Source organism: Spea bombifrons, chromosome 3 (genome assembly GCF_027358695.1).
Source record: "Spea bombifrons isolate aSpeBom1 chromosome 3, aSpeBom1.2.pri, whole genome shotgun sequence".
In the NCBI taxonomy this organism is placed as follows: Eukaryota; Metazoa; Chordata; class Amphibia; order Anura; family Pelobatidae; genus Spea; species Spea bombifrons.
In genome coordinates this window covers 91,226,261-91,242,753 of record NC_071089.1, presented here as the reverse complement: position 1 = coordinate 91,242,753, position 16,493 = coordinate 91,226,261, and the positions used below count along the sequence as shown (strand labels likewise).

At 35.2% G+C, this 16,493-nt stretch overlaps 1 protein-coding gene across 1 annotated transcript in view; it reads right to left on the bottom strand.

The window, feature by feature from the left end:
* Positions 1-15,772, bottom strand: part of SI (sucrase-isomaltase) — a 76,049-nt gene extending 60,277 nt beyond the window's left edge. Inside the window, exons 1-13 of the mRNA XM_053459041.1 lie at positions 15,725-15,772; positions 11,838-11,964; positions 9,565-9,650; positions 8,849-8,969; positions 8,646-8,755; positions 8,402-8,553; positions 7,394-7,565; positions 4,302-4,401; positions 3,575-3,687; positions 3,308-3,433; positions 2,714-2,845; positions 1,308-1,424; positions 1,063-1,176 (exon numbers count right to left, since the gene is read on the bottom strand). Coding sequence (XP_053315016.1) covers positions 1,063-1,176; positions 1,308-1,424; positions 2,714-2,845; positions 3,308-3,433; positions 3,575-3,687; positions 4,302-4,401; positions 7,394-7,565; positions 8,402-8,553; positions 8,646-8,755; positions 8,849-8,969; positions 9,565-9,650; positions 11,838-11,964 — 1,470 coding nt within the window. The 5' untranslated portion in view covers positions 15,725-15,772. The remainder of the gene's footprint in view (positions 1-1,062; positions 1,177-1,307; positions 1,425-2,713; positions 2,846-3,307; positions 3,434-3,574; positions 3,688-4,301; positions 4,402-7,393; positions 7,566-8,401; positions 8,554-8,645; positions 8,756-8,848; positions 8,970-9,564; positions 9,651-11,837; positions 11,965-15,724) is intronic.
* Between the last annotated feature and the right edge of the window lie 721 nt (positions 15,773-16,493).

Below are 16,493 nucleotides of genomic sequence, written 5' to 3'. Positions count from 1 at the left end.
TTACAGTACAGTTTAATAATTCATAGGAATGTTCTGTTGGATTCTTGCAATAAACCTACAGAAAGTATTACCTATAAACCCAGTCTTGTTTATTATTGCACACACATTATAATGTCTTTTTCAGGCATTGAATACTTCATCAACCTCGGTAAATGTCTTACAAAATATAGAGTTGTTCCTACAAATGCATGGAGTAGTTAATGGTAGGAAGTTTTATCAGTTACTAATTAAAGCAGGCCTGGACTGTCCATTGAAAAGGAGCTATGTTATATTTGCATCAAATGCCTATGCATTATTTTTTATTACTATTAGCAAAACAATTAAGTAAAGCTTGTTTTAGTGGTTTGAGTATGCTACATCATGAAATTTGACATTCATGTTAAAGCGTTAAAGTGTTGAATGATAATAAGAAGCCGTTAGATATGCAAGGGAAGGCTTTTCTATAGAAGGTGGGAATAAGTACTAAGTCCTGAGGAATTCATGAAGCCTGGGCATAAGAGGGCACAGCATGTAAAAGCATGATTGGGGGCAGTGGAGGGAGCTGTCAGTATTGTTGGACGAGGGGGGAGCTGAATTCCCTCTCCTTGTGTGGTGGTAACCGATTATAGAAGGGGCCGGCAAGGACGATGCTAGTTTTGTACTGTGTAAGGCGAGTTTGTATTACTTGGATTGTGTTTTTGTTTATATTGTATGTATATTTGTTTATATTTGTTATTTATTATTTATGTATTGTTTGGTTGTTTATAAAGGTTGTAAATATAAAAAGTATAGGCTAACACAGTGCATACTTATGTTTAATAAAGCTATAGCCCTTTGTAATCCAAGATGTCGTGGTATGTTTTTATTGGTAGGTTTTGGGCTTCGGGGGGGGGGTAATAATTTGTAAAGAGGTCAGCACGGTCCTTACTACCTTCATACATGTCATAGAACCATATATTTCTAAGGTTGCGAGCATTTAACCACATGAGTGCAACACCCATTCTAAACTAAAATGGTTAAATCCTTTTACACAATTACATCTGAACTTGAAAACACATACAGTATGTGTTCTAATTTACTTACAATCCAGATGCCATCATATTTCACTTGGTCATGAAATTCTTTGCATTCTCTAACCCACCACTGTGTGCAGACATCATTAGTGTAGTCAGGAAATACAGTCACACCAGGCCAAACCTAGAAGAAAAAAAAAAACATAATTATGAATATAGTAGTGTGAGAAAGACCTCAGCCCAATAGTGTGAAATCCTTCAGTGCCAATAACATAGGCATTTCATAAAATGTTATGTATCAGGGTAACATAATACCTCGCCAATAAGTGGTGTTTTCCCATCTGATTCATTAACCCATACACCGAGTTGTTGTCCTCTTTCATATGCAACATAAGGACCATTAACAAGAGGGGTGTTAGCTATAGCAGGGTCCTGAAAGAGAATAATATTTGATCAGAATTTCAATATATACCAGTTTATAAACATGATGCAGAGATAGATGCTGAGTTGCTGAGCTACATAGACTTGATAGCACAGATGTGTGACATAAGTAAAAGAAGAGATTTATGAATAAATATCACTTTAAAACTTAAAGAGATACATGTGCATATCCCCCTAATGCCGAAATGGTTAATGATTACTAAAGATTAGCTGATAATAACCATCACCAACAATAAAATGAATACAGAGACAAAAAGTGGACTCAAGCCCTTTTGAACCCTCATAAACTAATCTCTGCTCGATAACGCATTCAAAGCCATACCTAGTGCTTCTATGTATTATAACACAAGTTCAGCTACAAGCACATGACACAAGAAGAGTATTTGAGAAATAAAAATACCCAGGTAGACAAGAACAAGGATCATTTTATTGACACCATTAAAAAAACGTTCTTTATTTGAGCGCAAAAATGATTGGCCAAACAAAATTAAAAGTTTTAGTATGTAAAATAAAATCTTTAAACACTGATGAGTTATATTTGGCTTGGAACGGCAGAATGTTCGAGCTGTTTGCAATGTTAAGACAGACTATTACATTCTAAGTGATGTAGCCCAAACTAGGATGTTTTAGCCATCATTGCTACCTCCTTCCCCACAGATGAAGTTTAATTGTGCTTGGTATGAGTTCTGGTCACACCTCCATGCTACCTCAATGTTTGAAACCTAATGCCATCTTAATAGATGAGAAGATAATCACAGCGACTCTATCTAGACCTTGCAGCATCTTTGAGGACCCCCTGCTGGCTTATTAAAAACAAAAAAACACACACAATGAGTTTCTCAATGTCCATAAAGGTCTCAAAAGACCTACAAAACCCAAAAAAGAGATTTAAAAAAATTTCAAGAGGTCTCCAGGAAAAAAAGCACATATGAGAAAAAAAAATCTGAAATAAATAATTATAAAAAAACCTTTGCTGCCCCTAACAACACTTTATTTAAAAAAACAAAAAATATATAGTATATAAATACTATAGTATAGTATGTTTGGGGCCAATTTGGTGCTCCAAGACATATAACAACATATGTTGGATATCACTGTATTTGGGTGATGTTGCCAAACATAAAAACACCTAAGCTATAAAATATATATTATTTATAGTACGTGAAAGACCAACTACTGGAACAGTTACTAAATTCTTTTCAAGTTCATGAGAAGAATGAACTTGACAAAGCAGGATGCCTGAATTGTAGTTTCATACATATAAATATAAATAAACTTACCAAGATAATAATATATCGCTGACCGTTGTTATGCAAATCTGTAGCAAAATCAGGAAGATCTTTAAATTTCACTTGATCATATGTGAAATCCTTCCGATTTTCCATGTAATCAATGTCAGTAAATTGCACATCCTAAAAAGAAAAACAATAACACAGCATTATGGCTAAGGTTTTGTTTTGTAAATAAATGTACAGCTGCACAACTTTTATTAAATCTTAATGAAATTAAATATTTTCAGATAATACATGATATCATACAGTAGATTCCGTATACTGTAGGATAGAGAGACAGAGTTATATACAAATGTGATACGTGTGCAGTTTCAAAAGTGGTTTTATCACCATAGCAACCAATAGAAGGCTCCTGCTGAGTGGGGCCATTTCTGGAGTTGATTCGGTGATAACACTGCTTTTCAAACGTTGAAATAGAATCACTTTTATATATATACGCGAGGATTGCCTTCCTTAATGATAGTGTGTTCATGTGGATGTGTTTGAACATAATGTCGTATTTTACTCAGTTATTTTGTGACAGTCAAGCACACTACGTGAGAAAGTAGCATAAAGCTCATAGGAAGACTTGCGTGTACTTACGTAGGGAATATCAATGTCTCTGTTTCTCTGTACCACTTCCTTCACTTCATCCAAAGATTTGTAACCCCAACGGCTCAGATGGAATCCAAGTGTCCAGTATGCTGGTAGATATGGCCTTCCAACAAGCTAAAATTTAAATTGTCTTGTTATAGTAAACTAATTTAAAATGCTTTGAATTCAGAATTCTTTATGTGTGTAGAATGGTTTAAAATAGTGTTTTCTGACACATCATACAATGTCTTACTGATGTCATGAAATAGGACTTACTTCCAAATACTCCATAACTACTTCCTCTGGGTTGCTGCCTACAAACACATAGAAGTCGAGGATTCCTCCTATAGTTCTATAGGTTACTGCTGGAGCAGGCTGAATTAACACTTCTATAAAGTGGAAAGTGGACAATTTGTTAAAGCTAACAAACAATAAAAACGTCAAGTTGGAGAAATGTATTTGATTACATATATTTAAACTGAAGTGTTATTGAAACACAACTCAAAAATCATTTTCAGTTCAAGAGTATAGTCAATACCACTGATATTTTCATAGCACATAAATAGCTTGTGATATGATGTCATTCTATTCAAAACACAGTTATAGAACAGTTATAAGTTATAGAAATGTAATACTAAAAAGAAGCTACTTTACAGGTGCTTTATGAGGGCCAGTAACAAACAACCAAATCCAAGCGCACTCACTGGTCTTCAAGCAACAACATCTATCAATGTTTTGGTCCCATAATTCTGCATCTTAATCAAGATATGCATATACATACTGTATATTATTTACATCAAACTGCGACCTAAGCAGTACTTGTCTGAGCTCAGCCAGTATGCACTTTCCCCAACACACAAACTGTTGGTAAGGCACTGGGATGCTGTGGGAAGCTTGAGCGTACCTTTGTAAGGAGGGTGTGTTGAACGACCAGTCAAATGGGCTACCTACTGCCATAATGCGGTGGCTTATAAACTTTATAGCTAGAAACTTAAATACTTGCCCATTGCATTGCTGTTCATTAAGAAGACACCAAAAGCTGATCCATCGGTATCCTCCAAACACATAAAAAATGTCTGGGCACCATACAAGTTATTTCCATCCTGCACAGCAAATATAAACATTAGTAACAATAAACTTAAAGATGCAGGTCATTTTTGCTTTGTTCAACTGTAAGCTTCGAACTCCATTTATTGTACTCACACAAACCATATATTGTTTTTTTCAGGGCAGCTTCTCATTTACATGTTATAATTTAGTATGGAAAAAACATAAAAGTGGGAAACAAATCAGAGTATCACAGTGTTTCCTCAACAGAATATGTGCAGATACAGAAATCTTAATTTGTGTTCAACAACATTTTCTGGATAAAGCCCCACATACACAAATATGTCATGTTTTTGGGATGTTACGGAGTATAATATGTCCATTTATAATTCACCCACACTACTTTCTAGCAACTTGCTACAGAAAAAAAACCCTAGCCCTTTTCCCTATTAAGTAACTCTAACACTAAAATCAGTGGTGTCACCACCACAGGCGCCCTCTCGTACCAGCCCGTTAAGGGCTATTTTTTTGTTCAGAATTCAGAAGAAGAGAAACAGACTCCTCATCCACCTCACCCTGCTGCCGCCTCTTTTGTGCTCTTTTGTAAGTGCGCTTTGGGGGTCGTCACTGTGCAGTTACAAAACTAGAGCATGTCCCAGTGCGCGGAGGTCATCTTTTTGTGTCAGCTCTGATTGGTCCCACCACCGTTTCTCTCTCTCACCCTTGCAAGAGCTTAAACTTCTAGGACAGTCTCCCTGAAGTACAAAAGTAAGCTCTGCGTGTGTGGGAAGAAACAGAACAAGTAACCAAAGGATGGCAGCTTTGGGGGAAGTAGTGAGCCTAGGGTCCCTGGTGCAGGATTTCCTTGGCGCCCTTTTAGTAAGGATGGCTATTGGACTGATCCCACTCACATGTGATGGTTCACCCCGTCTGTTCCCACCCCTTTCTGTTAATGCTTTTCCCCTTCCCTACTATACCCATTCCTTCCTATGAATGCCCCATCACATGATAAACTCTGTCAACAGCAAGCATTTGCTTACAACAAATAAACTTCATTAAATAAAATGATTAAAACATAAAATAAAATGCTACAATGTATCTACTCTATTGAATATTTCCAAGGCCAAGGTGTAAAAATATAAAAAGGCTGTAATGGCAAGATTTATTTTTCTGACATCCATGCCTCCTTCCCTGATGAGAGGGTGGTAGATATGTGGGACAGCCTCCTAGGAGAAGTGAGGGAATTTAAACACACATATGGGATAGGCTTATGGCTCCTGAATCTGAAACACAAGACCAAGAACTGATTAAAGTCTGAGTTTTTACAGCAGAAAAAATGAGCAGACTGGATGGGCCGAATGGGTCATATGCTCACCACGCTAATGTGCCATCAAGGGTCAGGCCCAGGCCAAGAAAGAATCTTTCTTATCTCTCTTGCTTTACACACATTATATATAAACCTTCTGATACACCAGAGCATGGCGCTGGAGTGAATTTAGACTAAGAATGTACTATTATGTTCAAAGGGGTTAAAGACATTGAGTAGTTAAATGTAAGTGCATATATGTGCAAACAATTATTGGTTATTTTTCCCATTCTTTTGTGTACGCACTGAATCATTATAAGGGTTGTCATAACATGACAATAGAATTGTTCATTTATTCCTACTTCCAGACTGAAAGCAACATAGACAGGAAAGAGTAGCAGGCTTCTCTGAGCATTTATGACAGATGGTGCATAATATTATTCATTAAATAGAAAAGTAAAACACCGATATTGCCCTGGTAATCTGATATTAAACATTAGTAGAGTTAGTTTTACTGTGTTTTTACACACATTATTTACTGCTAATGGTGACCTTTGCTGTCATGCATGCATAATGGTAATGCAAAAATAATCTTTACAGTTTGTAATGGGACTTTTATTGTTCTTAGTTCCTGGTTCTTTGTACCTGGTACACCAGCGCTGGAGTGGCCGGTTTGGGCTTGAGAAGCTTAAAAGTGAGTCAGACAACGCTTCTTGTCCTAGTGCCACTCAACAAGCTGGCCCACCCACCCATAAGTGCTTGGTCAGCATACTTAAAGCAAGGACAGTTTCAAGTGTGAGAAATGCAAACTTCTGTTCCATGAGAAGTAAATGAAAGCATACTTTTGTTTCTTGTTCAATATTCACTTCAAATCTATTTTTCTTTTTGCTTCAGAAGCAAGCGTGAATAGTTAGAATGTTATCTTACCACCAGGTCTTGTCATCCAGGAGCAACACACGGTCAAACTTATTTAAAACAGAGAGAATTTTATCTTTACACTATGCCTGTCTATTTAGTCGCACTACATATGTATTTAAATTACATTAAACATTCTTTTTGTCTCGTGGAAAACTTAAATATGGTTTCTACTTTGCATGAAACACAGAAAGAAATTTGCACTGCACAGAAAGATACCAAATGATTACATACAGCAGAAACCTTCAAATAATTAAACAAAAGTTACATTCATTTTATTTTAGTGTGTGCGTGTGTGTGTGTGGAGGAGGATGGTTTCCTTATAAACATTTCTGCTGTTCATTATTCTCATGCAAAATATTTCAATGTAATATTAAATACAAAAGTTTTCAACGAAAAGCACACAATTTAAAAGCTCTGTCAAAACATGGCTGTGAAGTAGAATCGGTGCACTCGTTTTATTCTGCAACTCAAACATTGCCAAATCCTAAATAAGCTAAACCTCTGTAAGTTATAATTCATTTTACTTAATTAAACCTACTGAATTGTTTTCTAAGCTAAACATATTCATTGCAATATTCGTTAATTAGAAATATACCCCTTTATCCTATAATAGTTTAAGAAGCTTGAAGGTAAGCTCTCATTAGACCTTTGTTTATAATTGCTTATTGAAAGCTCCTTATTCGAAGACTCACTCTGGTGCATTACTCTTTTTTTATAATTACAAACCGCGAGCTACTTATATACAGAATTTTGATAATGTAAACAGAGTGGGTAATGTACTTGTAATAATTAAATACAGGATAATAATAAAAACAAGTACTTACTCCGTTGGGGAACCAATCTCTCGAAAATATAGGCCACTTTCTCCAGTTGATATCATGCTTATATTGTCTGTGAACATGTTCACCTAAGCCATAAATATTGGAGCTTGGCAATTTTATTGACAGCTGGAGAAATTGGTCAGCATATAGCAGTGGTCCAATAGTTGAGTCAAATCTGAAAAAGCAAATCAAAGAAATTAAAGTATTTCTTATGTGAGTTTAAATAAGTGCACTGGATATAATCAAGGTGTAGGATTTGTGGTCAATCTAAGTACAGTATCTATCTATCTATCTATCTATCTATCTATCTATCTATCTATCTATCTATCTATTTGCTGTATCTTTTTATCTACCACTCTACTGCATTATTTTCTTCTCCTATATATATTTGTATATTATCTATTTCTCTATCCTGCCACATTAATATTGTTCCATGCTAAATTTTTTTGCTTTACACTCTATTTTCACACTCCATCGCTGTGTGCCTCTTTTCTTCTTTGTGACAAAATATGGATCTTTACCCCCCTCTCTACTTTACTACATTAATATCCATTTTCTCTCTTCTGGGGTTGAAATCAATTAACGTATATCCTCTTTGATGTACCTAGTACCACGTTGCCATACTTGGGAAGTCTCAGGGTTTGCTCCTGAGTCTCAGTGTCTTTGCATCAATCTCAGAGTCTCAGGGTGCAGGGGCAGATTCTCAGGGTCACAGTATGGAACTCACTCCTACCTATTCTACACTACTGTAATCATATCTAAGACTCTAAATTAGTGTCTCCCACAATGTTATGGTTGATACCCATACATTGAATGCAGGTGACTCCGTGTGTATCCTTAAAGTCAAGGTTTCCATGAGGGCCAGTATTAGAGCCATTTTGTTAACACATTTGGCAAGTCAGAATATTTATGATAGGTTGTTAAAAAGGTTAATATTTAAAGAGTCTCAGGGTTAGCCCATTTAGAATGTTCTCGGGAATGCCAGTTATTTGTACATCCAGTAATACTCACAGAACTTTAGAGTTGGATTTTCTGATCACTTGGATACCAAAAGGCTTCTCTAACAGTTTGACGTCATAATTTGGGTTTAATTCTGCTGGGCCATTAAATTCTTTAACATGCTCATGAGGAACCTCAAACCTTGTCTTGCTGTGGTCTGTTATCTTTAAAAAGAAATACAGTCGGTTGTTACTTTAAAAAACGCACAGAACTACACATAGGTCCATGTCTGTAGTACCAACAAAAAACGACAAACCTTGAATCTAAAACGATTTTTTGATTGCATTTGTGCAGTCAGGTGTAATTCTTCTATTTCATTTCCAAATACTGAAGGAGTAGGTAGCCTGTTCAGTATAGCTTCAAATCCTGCAATGCAATTGTGTTGTATTGTGTAATAGTTCTGAAGAATGCTGTTTTTCACTTTTAAGACAATTTATTTAGGTGGATTTTTTTGTTTACCTGTTTGTGTCACACGCTTTCCACCTTCGACATTGTACCCGTGACTGCTTGAAAAAAAACACCAGGGTGCATATGTTTCATTGAATGGACTCCAACAACAGCCACGTTGCTTACAGACAACCTATTTGGATCAGGATGAATAAATTAGCTTTTTTGTGATGTGAGTGGTCTCAACACATTAAAGTGAATGTTCACAAATACTACCTATACTCATTATTATATGAAATATGAATTATAAATTGAAATGCAAAACATGAGCATGAGTGGTGTATTTTGGCATAGGCTAACTTGGCCTAACTTTGCAGATCACAAAAGTGCGGTGTAAGGATGCCTTAGATTTTGTGTGGCATGTGAACAGGGCATTGCTCACAAGCTTCCAATCTACTACTAAACCAGTGATGTTACCCAATAGAATAGGCACGGGTTTTTAAGACAAGCTGAGGCCGTACCATAATCAATTGAGAGCCACGTATGGCCTATGAGACAGAAACCATAATGTAGATACGTAGATTAAGCAGCCGCTATATTACCGGTAGTTGCTTTCTCTTGATTCAATATTACAATGTAATATATACATTACACATACTTAAAACACATAGTATTGCATGTAAGGGTAGAATGTTTTAAAGGCATATTACGGTAGTTATGTAAAGTGTGCAAAGTTATATTACTTATAACAACAACATTGTGGGACATCAATTTGAAAGAATGATAACCTCTGAAGCAGTTTGGTCTGGAAGACAGTCTATCCTGTGATTAAAATCTGTGGCAGGACATTGGGGTTCAAATGGAGGGGTTGGTTCTAGGAAAGAATAAAAAGTAAAAAAAAAAAAAAAAAGTTATTTAAAAAGACTTAAATCCCTAAAATGAAACAGAAATTAATGAAAAACAAGATTATTTTCAAGCAAGCAGTCATGCATCAAGAGATAAGAATTATATTCTCTAAGCTATTAATTTATTAACTTAATCAAATCAAGAAACAACAGGGAGAAATTCACCATCTTCTGCAAACCACAAACTTAGCACAAGGGGAACAAGAATGATTAAATAATTATCTTGTAAATCTTCATTTGGGAAAATAATTATGGTAAAAGCTATAAAAGCTTAAAACTGAAATATAAAAAATATATGTATTTAGAACCTAATGTCCAATGCTCAGTGTATATCTATTAAGTCTTCTTTATAAGAAAGAAAAGGCACAGTACTTATCTCATTTTCTTTTTTAAAACTATATCTTTTATTTCTGGGAAAAGGATCAATGTGGGCACAGATGATTCCCAGTAGTAGTAATTAGATATTGCTTTGCACGAAAGTCTCAATTTATAGTTATGTTTTACATAGCAATACCTTTATATATATATATATATAGTACTCCTTTTAATCATCCTCTTCCCAAACTACCAAATCCCTATTTTTAACTTTTTCATGTAGCCACTCAAAACAACTTAATAAGAACATGTTGACAATAATCATTAGTAAATATTTAAGGATCAGTGTTTTTTCCCCAAAATGTCACAAATACACACTTACACATAATCACTAACACACTCTCATGTTAACACACACTTACTCTCATACATACATTCATGCTAACACATATACACATACATAAACATTGATGCTCACACTCACTTACACATTGATGTTCACGCACACATTTGCACATACACATTCATTCTAACACACACTGCCTCTCACAAACACACTTACACACAGACATTCAAGCTAACACACATGCTTATACATAACTTCCACTCTAACATACATACATACAGTACTGTCCAAAAGTTTTAGGCCTTCAAAACAGTATCAGTTCTTCTAGGTACACTTGCGAACAGTTTTTAATGAATGCAACAGGCAGGTTGTTCCAAACATCTTGGAGAACTAAACACAGTTCTTCCGTGGGTTTGGGCATCCTTGCTTGCTTATATCTCTTCATGTAATTCCAGACAGACTATCTTCAGAGAACTCCTCGTTCTCTGAAGATAGTTCTTAATGACTTTGGCTGTGTTTATGGGGTCGTTGCCAAAATATATTTGAGGCCAATCAGATGGCTTGATGGATACATTTCTGCCTGTACTTCTCAGCATCGAGGAGACCATTCATTCTGACCAAATCCAAAGGGTGGTCACAACAAATATTTTCTTCCGTTCACTTTTCATTTTCTTAAAGGATAAAAACTAAGTGATAAAATAAAAATTAACTTTTAAAGTATTCTTACTTTACAGCATCTTTCACACCTGCCAAAAACTTTTGCACAATACTGTACATACATACTCACTCATCCCTTTACCCTCTCACTCCCTCACTCTCTCTCTCACTCCCTTATTACATTTCATTATATTACCATAATTAATAAAGCACCAGAAGATAGTTTGATATATAATCATTTAAAGTCACAAACAGTAAGAAATTGGCGCAAAATGAGAGACCTGCTCTTGCAAGCTTATAATCTAGTCATTGGTTGAGGGGGAAGTGAAACAGTAGGCAAGGACTCCTTGTGTTATGAGGACACGTTGTATGCTTCTCAAAAGAGCTGGGTTTTCAGAGAGCTTTTCAAACTTAGACAGGATAAAGAAAGAGTGACAGAACCTCACTCGCAGCTTTCTTCCTGGCTGCCTATACCGTGCATGAGCAGTCTTATTTTTACTGCAGGATCACATAATATCGAGTTACGTGTCCAAAATTGTTCACAAAGTTCCAGGTCTGACTAGCCCTTTGTCAACACTTATGGACTAATGCTTATTTTGTGACAAAATTATCACAAAAACTGTTTGGGAGTTACTTTTGTTTTATTATGACCACTCAATGTTCTTATACCTCGAGGATCCCTATATATATAATTTATTTTTATGCCACATTTATTCTTATGTAGACTTGATATCTAATATCATAGCAGAGTGACGTCATTAGTTTTTATCCAGTATCTTGTGTGTTACTACATATTATGTGCTTCTTGTAAATACTGGTTTTCAGATTTTTTTAATACCTATATCTTTGAGACCAGGTTCTCCGGTGGCGAAAAGCACAACCATCACAACAGCAATTATTGTCACGATGATGAACATCACGATGAGTGTTACTTCCAACGAACTAAATTTTCGTTTTTTTCCCATCTAGAAAACATAAAGGCCATGCAGAATGAGAAAAAAAAATGTAATGCACATAAAACATATCCGTATATAATTTTGTGTTTATGAAATACTTAATATTTCAAATATTTCAATGCGTATAGCTTGGAGGAAAGGAGAGAGAGGAGAGATGTTTAAATACTTAAAGAAATTTACAGGAGGGAGGTGTATTTCAGAGGACAAATGTTAGAACAAGAAGCCACAGCCTACAACTGGAGAGCCAGAGGTTTAAATATAATGTAAGGAAATGTTACTTTACAGAGATGGTGGTAGATAAATGGAACGTATTCCCAGCAAAATGGTAGAAGCTAATACAGTGAGGGATTTTAAACATGTATGGCAAAGGCATAAAGCTATCATGAATCTTAGATAAGACCAGGGATTGGTAAAGTTCTCTAACTCAGGAAATAAATAGGCAGACTACAAAAGCTGAATATTTCTTATCTGCCGTCAAATTATATGTTTCTATGTTTTTATACTATTGAGAAACAAAATTACAAATTTACTTAGTCTAAATGAGAAATAGAATCATGAGTTAACTAATGATCCAGACTGCAAGCAACCATACGATCCTAACATGTTAAAAAGCATTATTTTTGATGTAGCAAATGGTTCAATGGCCACCACGACATGCATTTCAATCCAGCACACAAATACTGCAAATTTAGAATGAGAACACTTTGGCTCAAAATGCTTGCAGTGCAAACACTCATAAATGTTGACAAATGTTTATATTTAGAATTTGTATTAATGTCCTTGCATGTAAATCTGATCTTTTTTAGCATGTGATTTACAAAGATAAGTACACCAGCTGTTCATCTCTACCCTAATCCCCAGAGACGCACAATGCTTACTAAAGTTAGGATACATGCCATAGCTTACAATCAGGACTGAAGTGCAAAGGCTGAACAGCCAACTGCTCAATCTTGTGTGAAGTACAACACGGCATCATTAATGTTTAACTGCGCATCAGCAACAAAATTCCTTGAAATCAATCTGTAGCTTTCAGATCAATACAGTGGAAAGGAAATTGCATGTTGCTGTTCTTTAAAAGGGTTTTATCAGAGAAAATGAACATACATGTAGAAATAGAAACCCTTTTCACTATTTATGCAGACACCAACTATAAGAATTGCCATGAGCACATTATTAAGACATTAAAGTTTATCTTGATTATTGATAATCTTAGTGTTGCTAGGCATAGATGCAGTGCACAACCCATAATAAGAAGCTCAAAGGTTACTTTAACTATGCCATGTACCATTAATCTGAGCTGTAGACCCCATTCTTGTTGATATGAAAAATCAGATGCATGATTCATACTGTATATTTGATAAATCATTTGGTACCCATATGATGCAATAGATAAAGGCTCTGAGGATTAGATATAAAAGACCATTCTAGGGCTAAGATTCAATTGGTCCTTTAAGTGAATTTTTGCTTTGATATATGATGTCCCTGTGTTGCTCTAAACATGGATATTTTTCAAAGAAGTATATGAAAAGAGAATACTTTAATTATTGTAACAAACCACATGTATTGTGGTTTTCAGACTTACATGGAATACAGTTTTGGGGTTTCCCTTACAAAAAAAATACTGCAGTACAACAATTCTTTGTTGTACTTTGGGGTCTTTAGTACGTGACAATCTACATGGTAGTATATAGGGACAATCATTTTGTGTAGGTAAAGTAAAACATTACAAAAGAAGTATTCTGTTACATTGATTATTCTAGAATATGCTATGAATACACTGATGATAAACACATATGTCCTTTACAAGTTGAGTACCACTATATGACATTATATCCCAGTTCTCAGTAGTAACAACATAGTAGGTGGCTGGCCCAGGGAAGGCGACAGTCAGATATACGTCACTGTCTATAATACATTTCCATTTACATAAAGATATTTCATGTCAATACACAAAATTATTTTATAATGGTAAACTGGAAAAAATTCCGGAACAAAGCTCAAAATCAAAGACAATCCATCACTAAATATTTCAAAAAATTGCTAAAGAAAATGCTGTTGATTAAGATGGCCTAATTTGCTATATATTGTAAAACTATCATGGCAAGAATAATAAGTGAATCTGTGCACGTCCGACACTGTTTAATGCATTCAGTTTAATAAAAATGATAATTGAGGGTTTATAAACTATAAACACCATGTTTCTGTAATTAAATGTGTTTGAAAAATGAAGAATGTGACATCCCTGACAATGTTTGGAGATTTTAAAAGTAATCATGCCCTTTCTGCTTTTCGTTTGGTGCCTGTTTATAGTCACATATAACGCTGAAATGTGATTCATTCTCACATAGGAAAGTATCTTTACAAAGGGTTGTGTTTATTTCCATGCAAGTGAATGGAAACTGTGAAAGTACCATTATTACTCATAATGAACTCCGAGAAATGATATTTAAATTGTAAATGTGTACTAATGATTTATTTATTAATTATAGCCATAGATTCTGCCAGTAATTTAAGTGTATCACTTCTCATCCAAAGATGACTCATTTGATAAATGCGATGAGTTATAGCAGGGATAAAAAAAACTTCTAGGTCTCTGGTTATTTTTGCAAATTCTCTCTTATCATCATATTTAATAAATAACTTGGAGGCTCTTTAAAAATTAACCCTTTGATAGCCCATCACAAAGCTTACACTGTAGTGATTCTATTATGTGTTACATGGGACTAGCTAAGCCACCTTTTATTTATGAAAAGGTCACTGAGGTCGGCCCCTCACAACGTTTACTGAACCTGATGAGATACAACTTTCCTGCCAACTACTACTTTAGGGAATGACACAATTTTTTTGTCTTTCTGGTGCTCACTTTCTAGCGCTACCTTCAGCTCTCCTGGGTTACACCTGGGAGGAAGAAAGCAATAAGGAAAGCTCCCAGATGTGGCTACCATTCTCATAGGGCTATGTGGAATATCCATAAATGCATGTTACTAATAATGTAATAAATCAAATTGGGTAATCCAACTGAAAAATTATGGGTGAAGGCAACATTTTAATGAAAATTGCATATCCATTCCTTGCTTCAATATGTTTGCACATACTTCAGTGTTACTGCCAAAGTAGCCTGGAGTGGGAAACACTTCAATAATTTTAATTAAGCATATTGGCTTGCATTTACTAAATTACAAAAATAATAGATATCCATGCACAGAGATTATATATCAGATTTTATTAAAACCATTAGCTGTAATAAATAAACACACAAAGTCCATTGTCAAGAAGTGCCCTTATTTTACATCTTATATTTTATTTTTTGGATTTATAAAGCTTGGTTGTCCACTAGTAAGTTCTAGAGTAATATGTAGCAAAATGTGACGTCAGATGCTCAAAAGCCAAACGCTTCTTTTTTTCTAGGCTGAGTGGACCCGAACGTGTAAATAAGTACTCCCACAGCATTAGAACTTGGGGATCGTATCATTTTCAGGATATAAGGATGGATTCTGTGCGTACTAATAAGGTTCTTAGGTGTCACTTTAAGTAGCATGAGTGAGCAACCCCTTTAAGACGGAGAGAGTACAAAAATCACCCATAAACGCAGCTTCTTGTTGAGGGGAGCTCTGATTACCATTAAATGTATTTGCATTTAGCTTGAGCTTGTCTGATTTTCTTTAATTACAAAAAAATTTATCAGTATTACATCTTTCATCATAATATCATACTATAATAAAAATGCAAACATGCTGTTTAAAAGTAATATCATTTAAGCACTACATACCTTGGATTATCTTTCTGTCCTCTTTCTCTGTGAACTGCCTATCCAAAGAAGAGGACTTTAAACTTAAAAATATCAGCTTTATATACTCCAAGGTCTCAATTACAATGCTTTTATTGCCGTACAGCCAGTTAGTGATTACACATCTGTAAATATGCATTTAAAACTTATTAACAAGGCGCATTTTGCCTCAGATAATGTATGAGTTAATGATAATTCAGTCTAAAAAATGTTACATCACATAAACAGTGACTTGGAAAAACTACTTTATCAGGTTGCAATAAATAATCAGCGGCCAAATGAATGGCAGAAATCAAATGCAATTTAGCAGCTCTGCAAATCCAGTGGTAAACAATTAATTTTTAATGTATTCATATATTTGTATATTGTAACCCTTTGCCCCTCTAGCTTAAAACTATGTTCTCTTGTTGTGGTGGTATTTTGTCTTTTAAATAAACTCTCTTCCTTTACCTTGTTGATTCCCTTTAAGTATTTAAATGTTTCTATCATATCCCCCCTGTCCCGTCTTTTTTCCAGGCTATATAGGGTAAGATCCTTTAATCTGTCCTGGCAAGGTTTATCCTGTGATCCATGAACCATTTTAGTAGCCCTTCTCTGCACTTTCTCCAACATTTCTATATTCTTCTGGAGATACGGTCTCCAGTACTGTACACAATACTCCAAGTGAGGTCTCACCAGTGATCTGTACAGCGGCCTGAGCTCTTCCCTCTTTCTACTGCTAATACCTCTCGCTATACAACCAAGCATTCTG